This window comes from Apium graveolens, chromosome 7, assembly GCF_009905375.1.
Source record: "Apium graveolens cultivar Ventura chromosome 7, ASM990537v1, whole genome shotgun sequence".
NCBI classification, from domain to species: domain Eukaryota; kingdom Viridiplantae; phylum Streptophyta; class Magnoliopsida; order Apiales; family Apiaceae; genus Apium; species Apium graveolens.
The window spans coordinates 516,921-533,386 of NC_133653.1; the positions used below are offsets into that span (position 1 = coordinate 516,921).

At 34.7% G+C, this 16,466-nt stretch overlaps 1 protein-coding gene across 1 annotated transcript; it reads left to right on the forward strand.

Moving 5' to 3' along the window:
- Window positions 1–15,110: 15,110 nt before the first annotated feature.
- LOC141671552 (uncharacterized) lies at window positions 15,111–16,466 on the forward strand. The gene has a single exon (XM_074477828.1). The coding sequence runs from the start codon at window positions 15,111–15,113 to the stop codon at window positions 16,464–16,466; it is 1,356 nt and encodes a 451-aa protein (XP_074333929.1).

Genomic DNA, 16,466 nt, shown 5'->3' on the forward strand with positions numbered 1-16,466 from the left:
AAAAATTTCTGGGTCTGACGCTGACCCTTAATCACAATTTTCTTGCCGTTAGGCATTCAGATTTTAACTTTCTTTCCTTTATAGTTAATATGAGCACCATTGCTCGACAACCAATCCATTTTTAAGACCACACCAAATTCTCTCAGCCTGAAAGGAATTAAGTCCAACTTAAAGTCTTTCCCTCCTAGTTCCCACTTGCAGATTAGATGAATCTCATTAATTGGAACAACCTCTCGATTCACTATTTCTATTCGCAATAATTCTCGCATTGGAATCACATTAAGTTTTAACTTTGCCAAAAATCTCGCGATATAAAATACTTAGTTGCTTCAGAATTAAACAGAATATTTGCAGTAACCAAATTGAGTAAAAGGTTACCTGCTATCACGCCCTAGCTGGGTTGGGGCAGTTGCTAGAATAATGTCATAGTTGGTTGCAATTATAGAACCTCGGTAGCTCTTTTCCCAATTACATACCCCGGGATGTTTCTCCCCACATGACTTATGATCCGGTAGGGGTGACCGAAACTGGTTATGAAACATAGTCTTATATTGACCACCTCCCTGGGTAATACTCTTGCTTACCGGTTCGCCAAACCCGGTACCCACTACGGGTTGGGACACCGCTCCCCTCTCAATCCTGATCGGAAAGTTCTGTTTATCGCTCTGCCGCCTTGGCTTCCAAACTCCTCTTCTTGCTCTCTTCCTCTTTTTGACTTTGCTCACTCTCTGCCTCTACAATCGAGGCCTTTTTGCACATAGTCTGTTATCTCAAGTAATGACACTCGGTCCCGAATCCATTGTTTCAGCCCTTGCTGAAATCTCCTTGCCTTTTTCTCTTTCGTGTTCACAAACTCCGGCACGAATCTCGACAGTTCAATAAATTTGGCTTTGTACATAGCCACTGACATCTTATCTTACTTAATCTCTAGAAACTTCAACTCCATCTGAGCCTCCATAAACCTGGGAAATACTTTCCCCATATGATAATCACATCAGTGTCCAGGGTTCCTTTAGGTTCCCACTAAAAATTTGCTTCTCCTTTCAACATATAATTGGTGAACACAGTCTTTTGCGTCTCTTCTATGGGCACTATCTCAAAGCTCTTTTCCATTTCTTTCAGCCAAGCTCTGGCCTTAACAGGTTAGCAGTCCCTTGAAATTTCTGGGGGTTTTAACAACTTATAGGCCTTAAAGACATTAGTAACTGGAACATGATCAACCTGGGTTGAGGGTGACAATTTAAATTCTCTCGAAGAAGATTCATAATTTGGTCCATGGGGTTTCCGCTGGGGCCTTCCCCCTCGTTTGTATCCATAGTTTCTTCTTCATTGTAATCCTCTAAGTCGAATTCATTATATCCGACTTCCTCGTGTTCTTGGTTATTTTGGTTTACCAATTCAGCAGGGTTTGCTCTAGTTTCCCAATATATCGGGGTGGCATCGTTATGCTAACATAAAAGATCACCAATATAACATTATTCGCGTCTCTACTCATTATGTTAAAGTCGCTTAATAACTCGCTTTTTCACAAATACATTCTTCATTCTTCTTTAGTTACTCGCAAGGTTGTGCCCACGCACCTGATTTGATGCGTTAACAAAAGACGACATCATGTCGAGAATATATACGTAGCTCCTAGTGACATCCCACTCTTGGAATTCTGCGTCAAACTTATTGGTCTTCTCCTCCAGTAGTTCGGAGCTTGCTGCATTGATTGCAGGAGCATGAAACTTTTCAGAAATTATTCTGTCGATTCTCACTTTCCATGCCGAACCATAATGGCTTAATGGATGAAATGATTTCATATTATCGCATAGCATTCTCATCTTGGGACACGCTAAAATCTTCCTTATAGGACATTGATTCCTCAATGGTATAGCGAATACCCTTCTTGGTAGAATCGTTGTTCGTCATGTATTGTACCCTTATTATCGGAACAATACTTTCAACCAATTCAGGTAACGTAATAACCTCAATAGTAAAAGAATTAAGCATCTTGATTCTTGCCTAATATGTCTCCTCAAGGACACTCTATAAAGAGCTATGAGTGGCAAGACTCGGGTTTTCCAATCAACCCATGGTATTGGGGTATCGTCTTCATCCCGCTTTCTCCGGAGACTTAGCTCCACTTCTATATCAACATTATTAAAAAATCATGTACAGTTTTCTCCTTTCCTCATTCTGTCGATCTTAAACGATTCCATCAATTTTCGTATAACACTTCACATAAACACTTCAACATAACTCCTGGTAGTCCATCAACAAACTCTATCGGCTCAACCAATGGACTCTCTTTTGCATATAACTCTCAACACTCTTTTCTCTGAGTGCTACAACTCAATCTCTTCCCTTAATGCTGGCTTTTCAATCGACTGTTAATAACTCAACCAATGCCTTAACTCTTAAGGCTAAGGTCCCCTTGGGTACTACAGTCGCGACTACTCCATAGTAATCCGACTACGAACTCGATGAGAGTTCTTGTTAACTTTTAGATCCTTAGTCTACCCATTTTACTTTTACTATTTCCAAGACTTATAACCTTTGGCTCTGATACCATTTCTGTAACACCCCCAAATCCAAGGTCGTGAATTCGGGTCGTTACGATCACTTATTAGTTAAATAATTCTCTCTTCACAATATTACTCGACCTTTTATTCAAACTCACACACACACAGGTTATATGCTTGGAAACAGTATCAAATAAATCATCTCCACTTATCTACCTGACGGGGCTGGCGTACAAAAAGCCTACGGAACTCACGAGCGTTCCTTACCCGCCTACGGACAGCAGTCCTGGTCTGATCCATGCTGGTAGTCTGTTGTGATATGATATATAAAAGCAAGGGTGAGCATTATAGCTCAGCAAGGTATAAATCCCCATAAATAAGTATGTAAGTATAAATAAAACCAATAATTATACTTTGTATCTCCAAAGCGTTCTGAAAGTTTATATGCTTGTCAAATTTATAATATTCTCAAAATTAACTACAATAATATATCCACTGAATACTTGTATCCATCTCTTTCTCAAAATCATTTTATACTCGTACTCATTTTATTTCAAAATCTTAAGATGTTACTCGAACCAAGATTCTCAAATGGGTGTGATATATATTCATCAACATCCCAATTTAAAACTCAGCCTTATGGGCAGATTTCTCAAATGGATTTGATATATATTCATCAATATCCTTGTTTTAAACTCAGCCTTATCGGCTCTCTGTTGTATATTTCACAATAGTTTTTCCAAAATGGAAGAAAGGGACTATACTGGAATAAACCACGTATCGGTGATCAGCCGAATACGAAATTTTCTCTACTAGTAGAAGGAATACAAACCTAGCCGCCTTTGGGCTCATCAAGACACTACACGGTGGTTGCCCATTGTCGTGCAAGTCCGAAAGGCAATGGTCACATAGACCATATAACCGTACAATGCGCCACTCCGCGGTTGCATAATGCGCCACTCCGCGCCTGGTCACTGCCCGATACCACTCCGTGCCGGGCAGGCCACATTCGAGTCCCAAAACAATTATATCTTTTGCTCAAAATCCTTTTTCGAAGGAATAGGTCGTTAAAAGTTGACCTGTAAATAAGATGATTTATTCATCACTTTTAACTCAATTGATCTTTGGGAGTTGTCGGAGTTTTGAATTTAAAATCATTTTCAAATCCCTATCTGTAGTAGGGTGACACATATATTACTCACTTGTTCTTTATTGAACGAGGAAGCAAAACTCTTATGCTTCTAGACTAAGTTCCCTAAGGTTTTGATATGTTTCAAATGATTAATCTCTTTCAAGAGTTTTGAATAATTTAGAAAGTACCTTTGGGAACTATGTCTATTTTTAAATAAGTTTTTAGAAGTCCAAAGATATTAAATATCTAAGGTCTCATAATAATTTAAGAGGGATTCAATGAATTGATAAAATCTTATAAATAAAACATCTCTGTATAAGGTTCAATGAATTGATAAAAACCTTATATATAAAATATCTCTGAATATGGTTCAATGAATTGATAAAATCTTATGTACAAAGTATTTTTGAATGAGGTCCAACGAATGGAGACACCTTAATCAAATAATCAAAACAGGGTTTGGTATCCTATAATTGCTCTTTGAATAGTTAAATCTTTATTAAATAACGTGAAATGATTTATAAACTATTCATTATATTTTTAAATACTTTCTGGATATTTATGAATCCCTTAAGTATCGCTTTATAAAATAATCAATCAAGTAAGGGTGTCCCTTAAATGAATAAACCAATATTTCTCGAAATTTAAGTCAAAATCTCAATTGTTTGCTTGATATATATATTACGTGAACGTACTTTGTTTATCGAAATATAAATCTTTCGCGTCCGGCTCTCTCCGGAATTAAATCGCTATTAAAATATCTCCGACTCCCATTATCATATATTATATTTGAAATATGTTTCAATTTCTCATACTCGTGTAAAACGAAATTTGTTTTCGTAAACAATCGCATAATTCGTATGCATTGATATCATAGACAAGCATATATATTTGAACTGTAAATCATGGCATCAATATCACAACAGTATATATATAGCATGGATAGTATGAGATAGGGTTTCAAAAACTTGCCTCGAGTAATCGAAGTGGTATGGTCTCTGGTGTTTGGTTGGCGATCTATAAACAAGAACCAACGGTCTAAGTTAGTACGCGATTAACGTCTCGCTTTTATTAAGCAACTTTCGCAACTACTCAAGTATAACGAATCTCCGATCGTCAAATTCTCAACACTTATATTTTCACTTTATAACATGGTCGAGTTTTGAAATCGATCGTTCGCTTTAGAAAGTCCATTTCGAGTTTTAAGCTCGAACGTGAGAAAACGCGCGTCAAAACTAGGTTTTTATGTGTTTCTCGCTTGCGCTCGCTTTACCAAAACATTTTTATAAAATCGAAAAATTAATAGTTTCTCAAAATTCTTTTTGGACAGTATTCTCTACTATCAAATCCATTTTTCATAATTTTTCCAGAATCTCGAAACTATTTTAAGTCCTTCAAAATCACCATGCAAGTGGACTTAAGTGCAGTTGGCTAATCGCAGAAATGTTTTACACTAAAATGACCATAACTGCTAAACCGTAAATCTCCTCATGATGCTCTACATATGTATAGAAACAAAAAAACAATATCTATCTATTCATGGCCAGTGGTGTTCAAATTTTAACTATTTTCATGGCCGAATGTCCTGCAGAAAACAGATCAAGTGCAAGAATGCCCAAACTCAATTTCTACTACTTGATCTTAACACAATCACTACCTATAACCATCATAAACACAAGTACTTCTCAAGATCCACCCACATGAACATTATATGCTCTATCTAGTACCACATACATGGATTACAACTCAACATCTCAAGCCTTTAGCAAGAACATAATCAATACAAACTCAAACAAACACAATCCTTTGGATCTTAACACTACAACAAACATAACTCTTAAATCCAACCATAAAACCTTAAAGGGTTGAAATTTATACCTTATTGGACACTAGGAAGGTTAGTTATAGGATTATTGAGGCTTGGTTTGCTTAGAAAACACTTAGAAGGGCTAGATCCTTAAGAAACAAAACCAAGAAACAAGTTAAAATTTCGGAGTTACCTTTCAGCACCTCATTCAAACATTTTTATAAAATTGAAAACAATTAATTTGAGGCTGAAATTTGGTACGAAGCTTACCCATAATATATAGAAGCTATGGTAAATATTTCATGATATTTGAATGAGTATATTTTGAGTTATGAATTTTTCTTTCTCCCTTGCTCAGAAAATCCGAACTGCTGGAATGAAAAATGGGAGAGCTTTAAGTGAGGGAAAAGGGGTTGGTTTCTTTTGTGGCTAAAGTGTGGAAGTGTATAATGAATATATGGGATGTATGAAGCATATTTGATAATAATTTGGCAAAGGTATGGGTTGGTTTGATTGTGTGGTGAAGTGAGAAAAGAGAGAAGTATGGCTTGTGTACTTGTTTGTCTCCCATCACTATTCAACACTATTTCACTAACTATTCTAGTTAGCTTCTAATCATCTAGTTATACTCATAACTACTAGTTAGGACTTGGTTATGCATGACCAACTTGCATGGGATTTAATTTCTCATTCGTTTATTTATCGTAAACGCAATCGTCGTTCCATTCTGATAGTTTCTACGTATAACGACTTATTTCGTAGCGATTTCTTTTATCGCTTATAATCCTATAACCAATTCCATTCCTTCTCTTGATCATAGAAACACCTTGATATATTATTTATTTCACATAGTATTCCCGGTTCTATGCCATTCTTTACGGATACGAAAACACGTAGTATAATCGTGAATCTTCGAATTCCGTCGGCTTTTACATTCACTTATTTTCCTCGATAAACAAGAATATGATCTCGGATTCTCAAAATTACACTATTTATTTTATGATGATTCCCATAGGTATTACTTAATCAGCTCAAGTTACTATTCACAGAAGTTTTAAAATATTACAAAAATCAGGGTTCTTACATAAACAGCTATAAGATGGTGTTGAACAAGGCTTTAGTAGTCGAGAGGGGGCTAGTGGGAGACGAAGGAAAGAAAGACTCTGAGGCTAAGAAGAGATGTGAGCCTACAGGTGGATTTAACGAGAATGATCCCCCGAGAAAGTTCAATAATCGAGGAAATGGTGGAAATTTTTCTCGAAACGCTTCAGGGAACAAGATGACATGTTCAAGGTACGGCAAAAATCACTTGGATAAAGACTGTCTTTGGAACACAGCAGCTTGTTTTAGTTGTGGAGAGAAGGGACATAAGATTTCTGAATGTCCAAAGCGTGATCCAAATCGTAACAAAGACAATACAAATAAGGCCACTCTGGCATCTCTTATTGGACCAAATTACGGACGGGTGTATCAGCATACATCTAAGCAAGATTGAGGTACGCGATCAATTTCTTTTAATGATTATGTGTTACACTTTGATTTATGTTTTGTTAAAATTTGGGGACAAATTTTTTTTTTAAGGAGGGTAGAATGTAAAAACCAGTTTTTTTTATTAAATATATATGTTTATGTAAGTCTAGTGATTTAATATATACAAGTAGTGAAAATGTTAATGTGCTTTATTTTAAAAAAAAAGAAAAAGAAAAAGTGTACATAATTTGAAACGTTTAGTTATTTTCTTTACTTGGTCAAAACCTGTTACTAATAGATAAGATATGAGTTAAACTTTAAAAATACAGATATGAGTTAGTTTTGAAAATATTGGAGAGTGATACTGATAAGTACATGTTCACTTAGGAGTATAGTATGTTAGATTTGTAAATAAATAGATGTAATTTAGTTCATTTGCTTCTTGCACACACTACAAGAAATATTGAATCAGACAATGGTTTTACACCGTTGTCTAAAAGATGAATATTTCGTTGTCTATCCGGGGGCGGTGTGTTTGGTACTCATACAATGGTTACGCACCATTGTAACAAATACATCACACAACTGAATATAAAGCCTTTATCTCATTTTATTCACACAACGGATATGACCCTTTCTAATATTCTACAAACAACAGTTTTCTAGCCGTTGTAACAATGTAGAGGCACAATAGTTAAAAATAGTGTTATGTGAATTGACTCCTACAACGGTTTATGTATTTATTTCATCTAGTTACACAAATGGTTTTTATTAAGAAAACAAATGTATGACATACTTTAGACAACAGTTTTTTGTTTTTGGGTATTGTGTTTTAGCAATGCTCACAACAGTTTTTGTAATGACCAAGATATTGTTAGAAGCTAATCTAACAATGGTATGTAGTGATCCCAGAGTGTTGTTAGGATTTGTACATACAATGGTGTTAATAATTTGATCTATTGTGCAAATCATTAAGGCACAATGTTTAAGTTCTACTATTCAGTTGTATAAGTTTGGTTCATACAAGTGTATGCCTTTTAAAACATCATTGTCGAATATCTTTAGCACAATGGTTTACTTTTGTGCCAAATATTGTCTGATATAGCTTAGGACAATGGTTTACTTATGTACCAACTGTTGTCTAGTATAACTTAGCACAATAGATATTTTTATTTTACTAAACAATTGTCTATCAAACATAGCAATGGTTCTATACCTATTCTATTTATAAATAAAGCCTTTACAAATACAAATTGCAAAATCAAATACCAAACCATTCAAAAACCAAATGTACCATGCGATAAATACCATAACATCCGATAAACTTCATAATTTACCAACTACACCAAAGATCCACTTCAACCATAAGTACATACATCCACCAAACTTCAACAACCATAAAAAGTTCAGAAAAACTCCACTTAAACACCATACCAACAACGTCAATATAACTTAAACTAGTTCATCTTACCATCACAAATTATATATAAACTATTCGCGAGACTAACTTAACATGAATAAAACTTCATGAAGAATTTGGCGAAGTCCATCTTGATCACGTTTAAGTCATCCTCATTGTAAGCCAGATTGCCTCTACGAATCCACTGAAAATCAAATAAAGTTTTGACAGTTTTGTAAGCCACTATGTTGATAGTGAAAATAAAGTACCATCCGACATAAAGTTGTAATTTAAAATTAAAAACAAGAAAAAATCATACCTTAGTTGCAAATTGAAGCTCTTTGTCATAACAAATTTCTTTTATATATCCCATGACAAAAAGGCCACAGTCCTGGACCCCTGTCTGCAAAGGAACTCCCTGAAAAAAAATAGAAAATAAAATTAATCACATATTTTACTTGCATATATGAGAAATTATAAAAAAATATTATTACCGCCATATTCTCCCAACAAATTTTCTTCCTGGCAACCTTATTCACCTTATTCAGCCTCTCTTTGTACATCTTTATCGAACTGTTAGAAAGTAGTACAAGTCAACAAAAAACATTTTGCGTAAATTACCTAAAGCAATTAAAAATATTGACTCACTTATCAACAACTTCTACCCATTCATCGCTTGCAATACGACGCTTAAGAGGATCCATGTGGTATACTACCTCCGTCGTTGGAACAACAACGGTTAGTGACCAGTGATTCCTATCAAAGCATGAGAAGATGTGTCTTTCAGAAATTTAATTATGCAGTTAGATGTTACCTCAAAAATAACCAAAGGTAACTTGAAGAAATAATTAAATAAATTACTTATATCTCATTTAATTATATATTTAACAATTTACAAGTTAGCAAATTAATTTACAAGTTACCAAATTTAAAGTTCCATCCATACAAATATATTCTACAAATTTCTAAAATTCACTAAAAATATAAAAAAAATGAAAATTAAATTACAAGTACTTAAACATCTTAATGAGATCATAAAATATGAAGTGTACTTATAAAGTGAGAAATGCTTACACGTCATTGAAAGGAATAAGAAAGCATTGTCCTTCCTTAGCATTCATAAAACGGTTGGCAAGCGCACGTGACCTCTCCCCTGCATTGCCACAACCAATGGCTCCAACAATACCCGGATCCACAAAAGCAATCATATTCGTCATTTTATTCTTTCTCAAAAACTCATACAAGAAGCTGTAAACAAATTAAACAATAGTTGGAATCTAATTTAATTTTATTTAGAGAACAATTAAAATAAGAATGCACTCATTTTTAATTCAAGATAATTAACAACAAATTGAAAAAGCTAATGTACGTGGAAACTTACTGAATGAATATGGTAATGATTGATCCGGATATTTCACCTCTACCACATAGGGAATGTATATCTTGCAGAAAGATCACCTGCTTCTTTGTGACAGCAAATGCTTGTTCATATAACTGAAAACTTACGGTTCTTCCATCGCTTAAAGCATCCTTTGCCCACATCCACAACCGTTTTAAAGATGATGGATAATTTACACCCATCTCTCCATGAAGCTCATCCTCCACATCATCAGTTTCTATCACTACATGCTTCTTTGTTTTCTTGGAACCAACTTTCTTCGCACCACGCTTTTTGACATTCTGAAAATAAAAACATGCACGTCAACACAGTAAAAACATAACAAAATATATCAATTACACACACACTATCATCAATCTTTACCTTTGGAGTAGACAAAACTTGGGTATTGCTTGTGTTCCCCACCACGAGATCCCTTGGCCATGTAATAAAAGAACCTATTGCTTGTTTCACAGTTACAATTTCATCTCCTACGAGAAATGGGATCTTAGCATCGTCTTGAATTGCATAAGAAATGGACACTCTTGCATTTTCCTTCGAAAGGCATATTCCGTGAAGAGTCGGCTCACATCCTTCAGCAAGAGGGATTTCATCAACCCGGCCATATGCTACGATGTTGCTTACTGATCCTATTGCCAGTTGACAAACACCGGATAAACCATCCAACTTCAACCCTTTAGGATGATTCTCAATTTCAACAAACTCATTATCAGCGTCAACCATAAAGGCCTCCTCACCTTTGAAAAAAACATTATGCTCATTCTCCTCTTCAATATTTTTTATATCCAATATTGTCCTTAGAAAAACATTCTACATTCTCCTCATCACCATGATCTGAACCTTCATCCCCAGATTCCACGTTCAGCTTTTTCCTCACAATATCATTCCTATCATTCTCGTTTACGAACTGAGGCACGCCCTTTAAATCTGAGCAGCTTCCTTGTTGGGAAGCAATGATTGGGCTACCCTTTTGACCAATACCTTTAGCCATTTTCAATTCTGCTCTGATCTTTTCAATTTCAGCAGTCCAAAATGCATCTCTCTGTTTTATAATTTTCGGAGTCTCCTCAGCCATAAAGTTTTTAACCCCCTCATGTATCCTCTCCTCAATAGTCCTTGATTTTTTCTGTCTCGACAGATCAAAATAGATAGACTGTTTTACGTGGCTCCCCTGCCCACGTACTCTGCCTCCATGCTCAGGCTTACCGAGCGCCATGGTTAACACATCATTTCTACCTTCTTCTACCAATTCCCCTTCTTTAACCTTCTTCTTGAGCAACTCCTAAAAACACCACAGTATAGACGAAGTTATATATCAAATTGGAACTATGATGAATATTCTCGGTTGAAATATAAATGAATAACTTACTATTTTCTCAGCTTTTTCTTTAACATTCTCATTTTTAAAATTACCATCTTTGTCTTTCCTTGCAAGGACCCAGGCATCCGATCGATCTATCGGTTCTTCTGGATGTTTTTTCAACTGCATGTACGACATGTTTTATTAATGATTCAAAGATACAAATTCATATTGACCACACAAAGTATATAAAAAGACTAAGTAGATTTAGGCTGTCATCACTAACCCATTCCATTTCTAGGTTGGCATAACCTTTTCGAGATATTAGATGATGATACTCAATCATCCGGCTTCTTTTCACCTGTTCTTCATGAATTTTCTGTAGAAAAAAGCACCAACAAGGTTAAAACATCACGCTAAATACCTATCCAATTATTGAAATTGATAAATAAATAAAAATAATAAAAAGTTTACCTTAAAATCATCTCCGAGACGATCAGCAACAAACATCTCCCAGTGCGACTTTTCTATGAACGTGTAGTCAACCGGAGGAAAAGTGAGCTTTTCTGGTTGATTCCGGTATGGAAGGATGTACTCTGTCGTGAGCCGGGATTTGAACTCTCTCCACTTTTGACAAGCGGATTCCCATACCAGTTTCCTTGCTGTCGGAGGTACAATAAAGGCCATCTACGTACATAAGAAACAAAAAAATTCAAATATGCAAGTTAACGAATGAACAAAATCTATAGAAAGAAAAGAAAAAAACCAATATCAAAGAGAAAGATAGGCATGTGTGTGTAGACAATTTACTATACCTGCACACAGTCCCAAATTTTATTCTTTGTCTGCTCAGGAACTTGCTTCCAACTATCATGCCAAATGGGGACTTTGGTCCTTGCCAAAACTCCAATGTACGACTGCATCTCTCCAGCTTCATCACCATACGGCTCCCCTTTTGCATTGAAGGTCACAGTAAGCTTTTGATTCATTATCTTCCGTCTCAGAATTCTGCGCATCGTGACACAACCACGTTTCAATAGTTTTAGTCCTTCCGGTATTTCTGGATTTTTCTTAGAATCCACTTGCTTTTTCTTAGAATCCACTTGTTTTTTCTTCTTTGACAACTTCTTCTTTAAATTTTCAGATATCGGATTCTTCTTGACAGATATAGGAGAAGAACAAGAGGGGTTAACTTTGTTCAATGATTGTGTTTTCCTTATAGCCTTCACAACTCTCATCGCTGTTCTGTTTGGAGAAGACTTTGCTTTTTTGTGAGAAGCTTGTGTCTTCTTCTTTGGAGGAGCCATAATCTGTGTACCACAAACCATTATAAGGAAGGATTTGCCAAGCTAAGAAATTATATGGGTTTTATGAGAAACAAAATCTAACCAGCAAAAAATCTCTAATAATGTGGGTTTTATGAGAAACAAAATCTAATAACTAACCAAGACATCATCAAAGTGAACCATTTAAATCAGTAGCAAGTAACAACAATTAAAAAAATACCAAAGAAACAAGTCATATGAGAGTTTTATAAAAAGCCAACAAGAACTACATAACATACGAGGGTTTCACAAGAATCGAACCAAAATATAAAAGAATCACAGCAGAAGACCATAAGAATCAAAACAAACAAGTAAAAACATTACAAATCAAGAACAAGCAAGAATTGAACATAACCAATAAAGAACAAGCAAGAGCAAACAAGAACTGAACATAACAAGCTTAATCAAGTAACATGCAACAACAAGCAAGAACTGAACAGATTAAAACATGCAAGTACCTTTCTTAGATTTGCTTCGATTAGAAATTGAGAAAAGAAAATGGAAGAGAAATAAAAGAGGGGAATGAAGTATTATCGGGTAAGAAAAGAGAAATCACAAAGGGGGGAACAAAAGGGGGGAATGAAAATGAAAAGAGGGGGAAGTGAAATAATTTTGGAGAATAAACCAACGGCTTGGATTGTTAGTATTTTACCAAACCAACGGTGTATTTTAATTGATTGATGAGTGAATTATTCATAATTTTTAGAAATTAATTGAAAAGAAGAGAATATTAAATATTTTTTAAACAACGGTTACTATTAAATCTATCCTTAATCTACGATTGGGAAAATTTTGAAGTAACATTTTGATTTTTTTTCTAAATAATTTCGATATTAATTAATTCATAATTTTGAATTTTCTCAGTTGTGTATCTCGTGTCGTGTACCTTATTGTGTCGTCCTTATCATGTCGTGTACTCAAAATCCAAACTCAAATACTAAATTATCGTGTTGAGTTAAAAATCCAAACTCTATATAAAAAATTCGGGATTTGTTAAGTTTTTAAATAGACACTATATCTGTTACAAAAGCGAAACGAGTCATTTTAATGTCGACAAATTTGAATATTTCGCCTTTAATTTTTGTTAATTTTTGTTTGATCTAGGGTTATAGGGTTTAGGGTTTAGGGTTTAGGGTTTGGTGGAATAATTTTTTCTTACATAAGACAACGGTTTTTGCAATTTCCCATTGTAAGAACATGTAAATTATTGTGTCGTCCTTATCATGTCGTGTATTCAAAATCCAAACACAAATACTAAATTATCGTGGTGTGTTAAAAATTGTCGGGTGTAGCTTATATAAACAGCTTTTTAGATATACTTAATTTATACATGACCTCGTTTACTTACTAATTCATTGCCTTTTTCTAATTTTTGGAAAATTACTTTCGGGCATGATACTCGAGAATCCTGGTATGTTATGAAATATTCTCCTGGTATGTTGGCAAAATTTAGGGAATATTTCATAACATACCAGGAATCTTGAGTATCATGCCCGAAGGTAATTTTCCAAAAATTAGAAAAAGGCAATGAATTAGTAAGTAAACGAAGTCATGTATAAATTAAGTGTATCTAAAAAGTTGTTTATATAAGCTACACCCGACAATTTTTAACACACCACGATAATTTAGTATTTGTGTTTGGATTTTGAATACACGACATGATAAGGACGACACAATAATTTACATGTTCTTACAATGGGAAATTGCAAAAACCGTTGTCTTATGTAAGAAAAAATTATTCCACCAAACCCTAAACCCTAAACCCTAAATCCTATAACCCTAGATCAAACAAAAATTAACAAAAATTAAAGGCGAAATATTCAAATTTGTCGACATTAAAATGACTCGTTTCGCTTTTTGTAACGGATATAGTGTCTATTTAAAAACTTAACAAATCCCGAATTTTTTATATAGAGTTATCGACTATATAGTTCGAAAGTAACCACTGAATGCACATATAGTATATGATTACAATGTAAAAATTAAAAGAAGACACTTGTAATTTATTTCATAAACAATTAGTGATATTTAAATATATATTTAATAATGTAAGTTTTAACATGTCAATTGTTCCTCTTGTTCCATGTCTTCGAAGCCTACAAAATCATTTATAGTCCTTGTGTTTGTCGAAAAAGTTGATATAATACGACAATGGTTTATTGAAAAAACACTTGTTTGTAGGTGTTACTACAATGATAAATTGTTGAAACCGTTGTCCAAGATTTTAAATAAACTATGCTACAAACCATTGTGTTTACATTTTTTTACAATGCAATATTGTTGAAACGATTGTCCTGAGTTTTAAATAAACCAAGAAACGAAATTCTTTTACTTTAAGAAAATTTCTATTTTTTTCAAAAAAAATATAAGTGGGAACACTGGTGAAAAAGGGGGAAAGTGTAAATAATTTTGACTAGCAATAAAGTAGTTTGACTAGCATTATTATACGTGATCATTGTCTATCTGAAGTATCTATGTTTTATTATGCCTCTTTTACTGTCTCCTTCATACACCATTTCTTAACCATATATTTGTCTCAGTTCTTTGATGTCTGAGGTAATCCAGGGGAACTTCACTTTGCTGAACTCAGGTAAGTTTCTGCTAAATTCATATCAATTTGGGGATTTGGTGTTTATATCGATTTGGAGAACTTGAAATTAGGGTTCATATCTATTTGGAGAATTTTAATAAGGGTCCATATCGAGTTTTATGGAATATATATGTTTGTAGAATTTGAGCAAAAGAATGGGTTTAAACTTGGTTGAGTAAAAATGGATAGATCTTGGTTGAAAGCAGATAGAAGAACACAAGAATTTAAACTTGGAGTGGATGAATTGTTAAATTTTGCATTTCTGAATGGGTTTAAAGAAAATAAAATTAGTTGTCCATGCTTAAGATGCACTCATAGTAAATCTTGGAATGCTCAGACTGTTAAGGATCATCTTTATCAATATGGTATTGATCAAACCTATACATGTTGGATATGGCATGGAGAGTCAAATTATGTACAGAGTCATGTAGTTTCTGAACAGGAATCATCCGTTGATCCTACAAACATGAGAATGGGGCAGGATATTGTCGATGATGAGGATATTTTGTTAGATTCTTCTGATTTTATGAATCATGTTCAAGGTGAAAATGAACCACTTTATCCTGGATGCGAGAGTTTTATAAAAATGAGAGCTTTAGTCAAGTTGTATAATTTAAAAGCAAAACATGGTATTTCTGATAAATGCTTTTCCGATGTCCTTCTTTTGCTTGCATCAATGCTTCCGGAAGGCAACAGTATGCCTTCATCTTTTGGTGAAGCCAAGAAAACTTTATGTACTTTAGGCATGGATTATGAAAAAATACATGTGTGTCCGAATGATTGTCTCTTATACCGCGGTGAGAGGGACGAAGATGAGACGATTTGCCGAATATGTGGGGCATCTAGATGGAAGTTAAACAAGAAAGGAGAAGAATTGGAAGGGATCCCTGCTAAGGTTCTATGGTACTTTCCATTGATACCAAGATTGAGAAATTTGTTCAATACAGCTCAGATTGCGAAGGACATGACTTGGCATAAAACCGAGCGACAAAATGATGGTAAAATTAGACATCCGGCTAACTCAAAGACATGGAAGGATGTCGATCAAAGGTGGCCTGAGTTTGCTGCAGAGGCTAGGAACCTTCGGTTAGCTTTATCCTCCGATGGATTTAATCCTTTCCATGGACCAGGAAGTGATCACTCAACATGGCCTGTGTTGCTTTCAATTTACAACCTTCCACCTTGGCTTTGTATGAAGAGAAAGTACATTATGCTAAGTCTATTGATATCCGGACCAAATCAGCCTGGAAATGATATTGATGTATACCTTCAACCACTTATAGAAGATTTGCAGAAAGTGTGGCATGGGAAACAAGTTTATGATGCATTTAAGAAAGAGTCTTTCATACTAAGAGGAATTTTATTGTGGACAATTAGTGATTATCCAGCCTTAGGAAACTTGTCGGGTAACATCATTAAAGGATATAATGCTTGTGTAGTTTGTGTTGATAAAACAAAAGCTACCAGGTTGGCTACTTACAAAAAGACGGTGGTTATGAGACATCGTAGATGGCTGCCCAGAAATCATCCATATTGA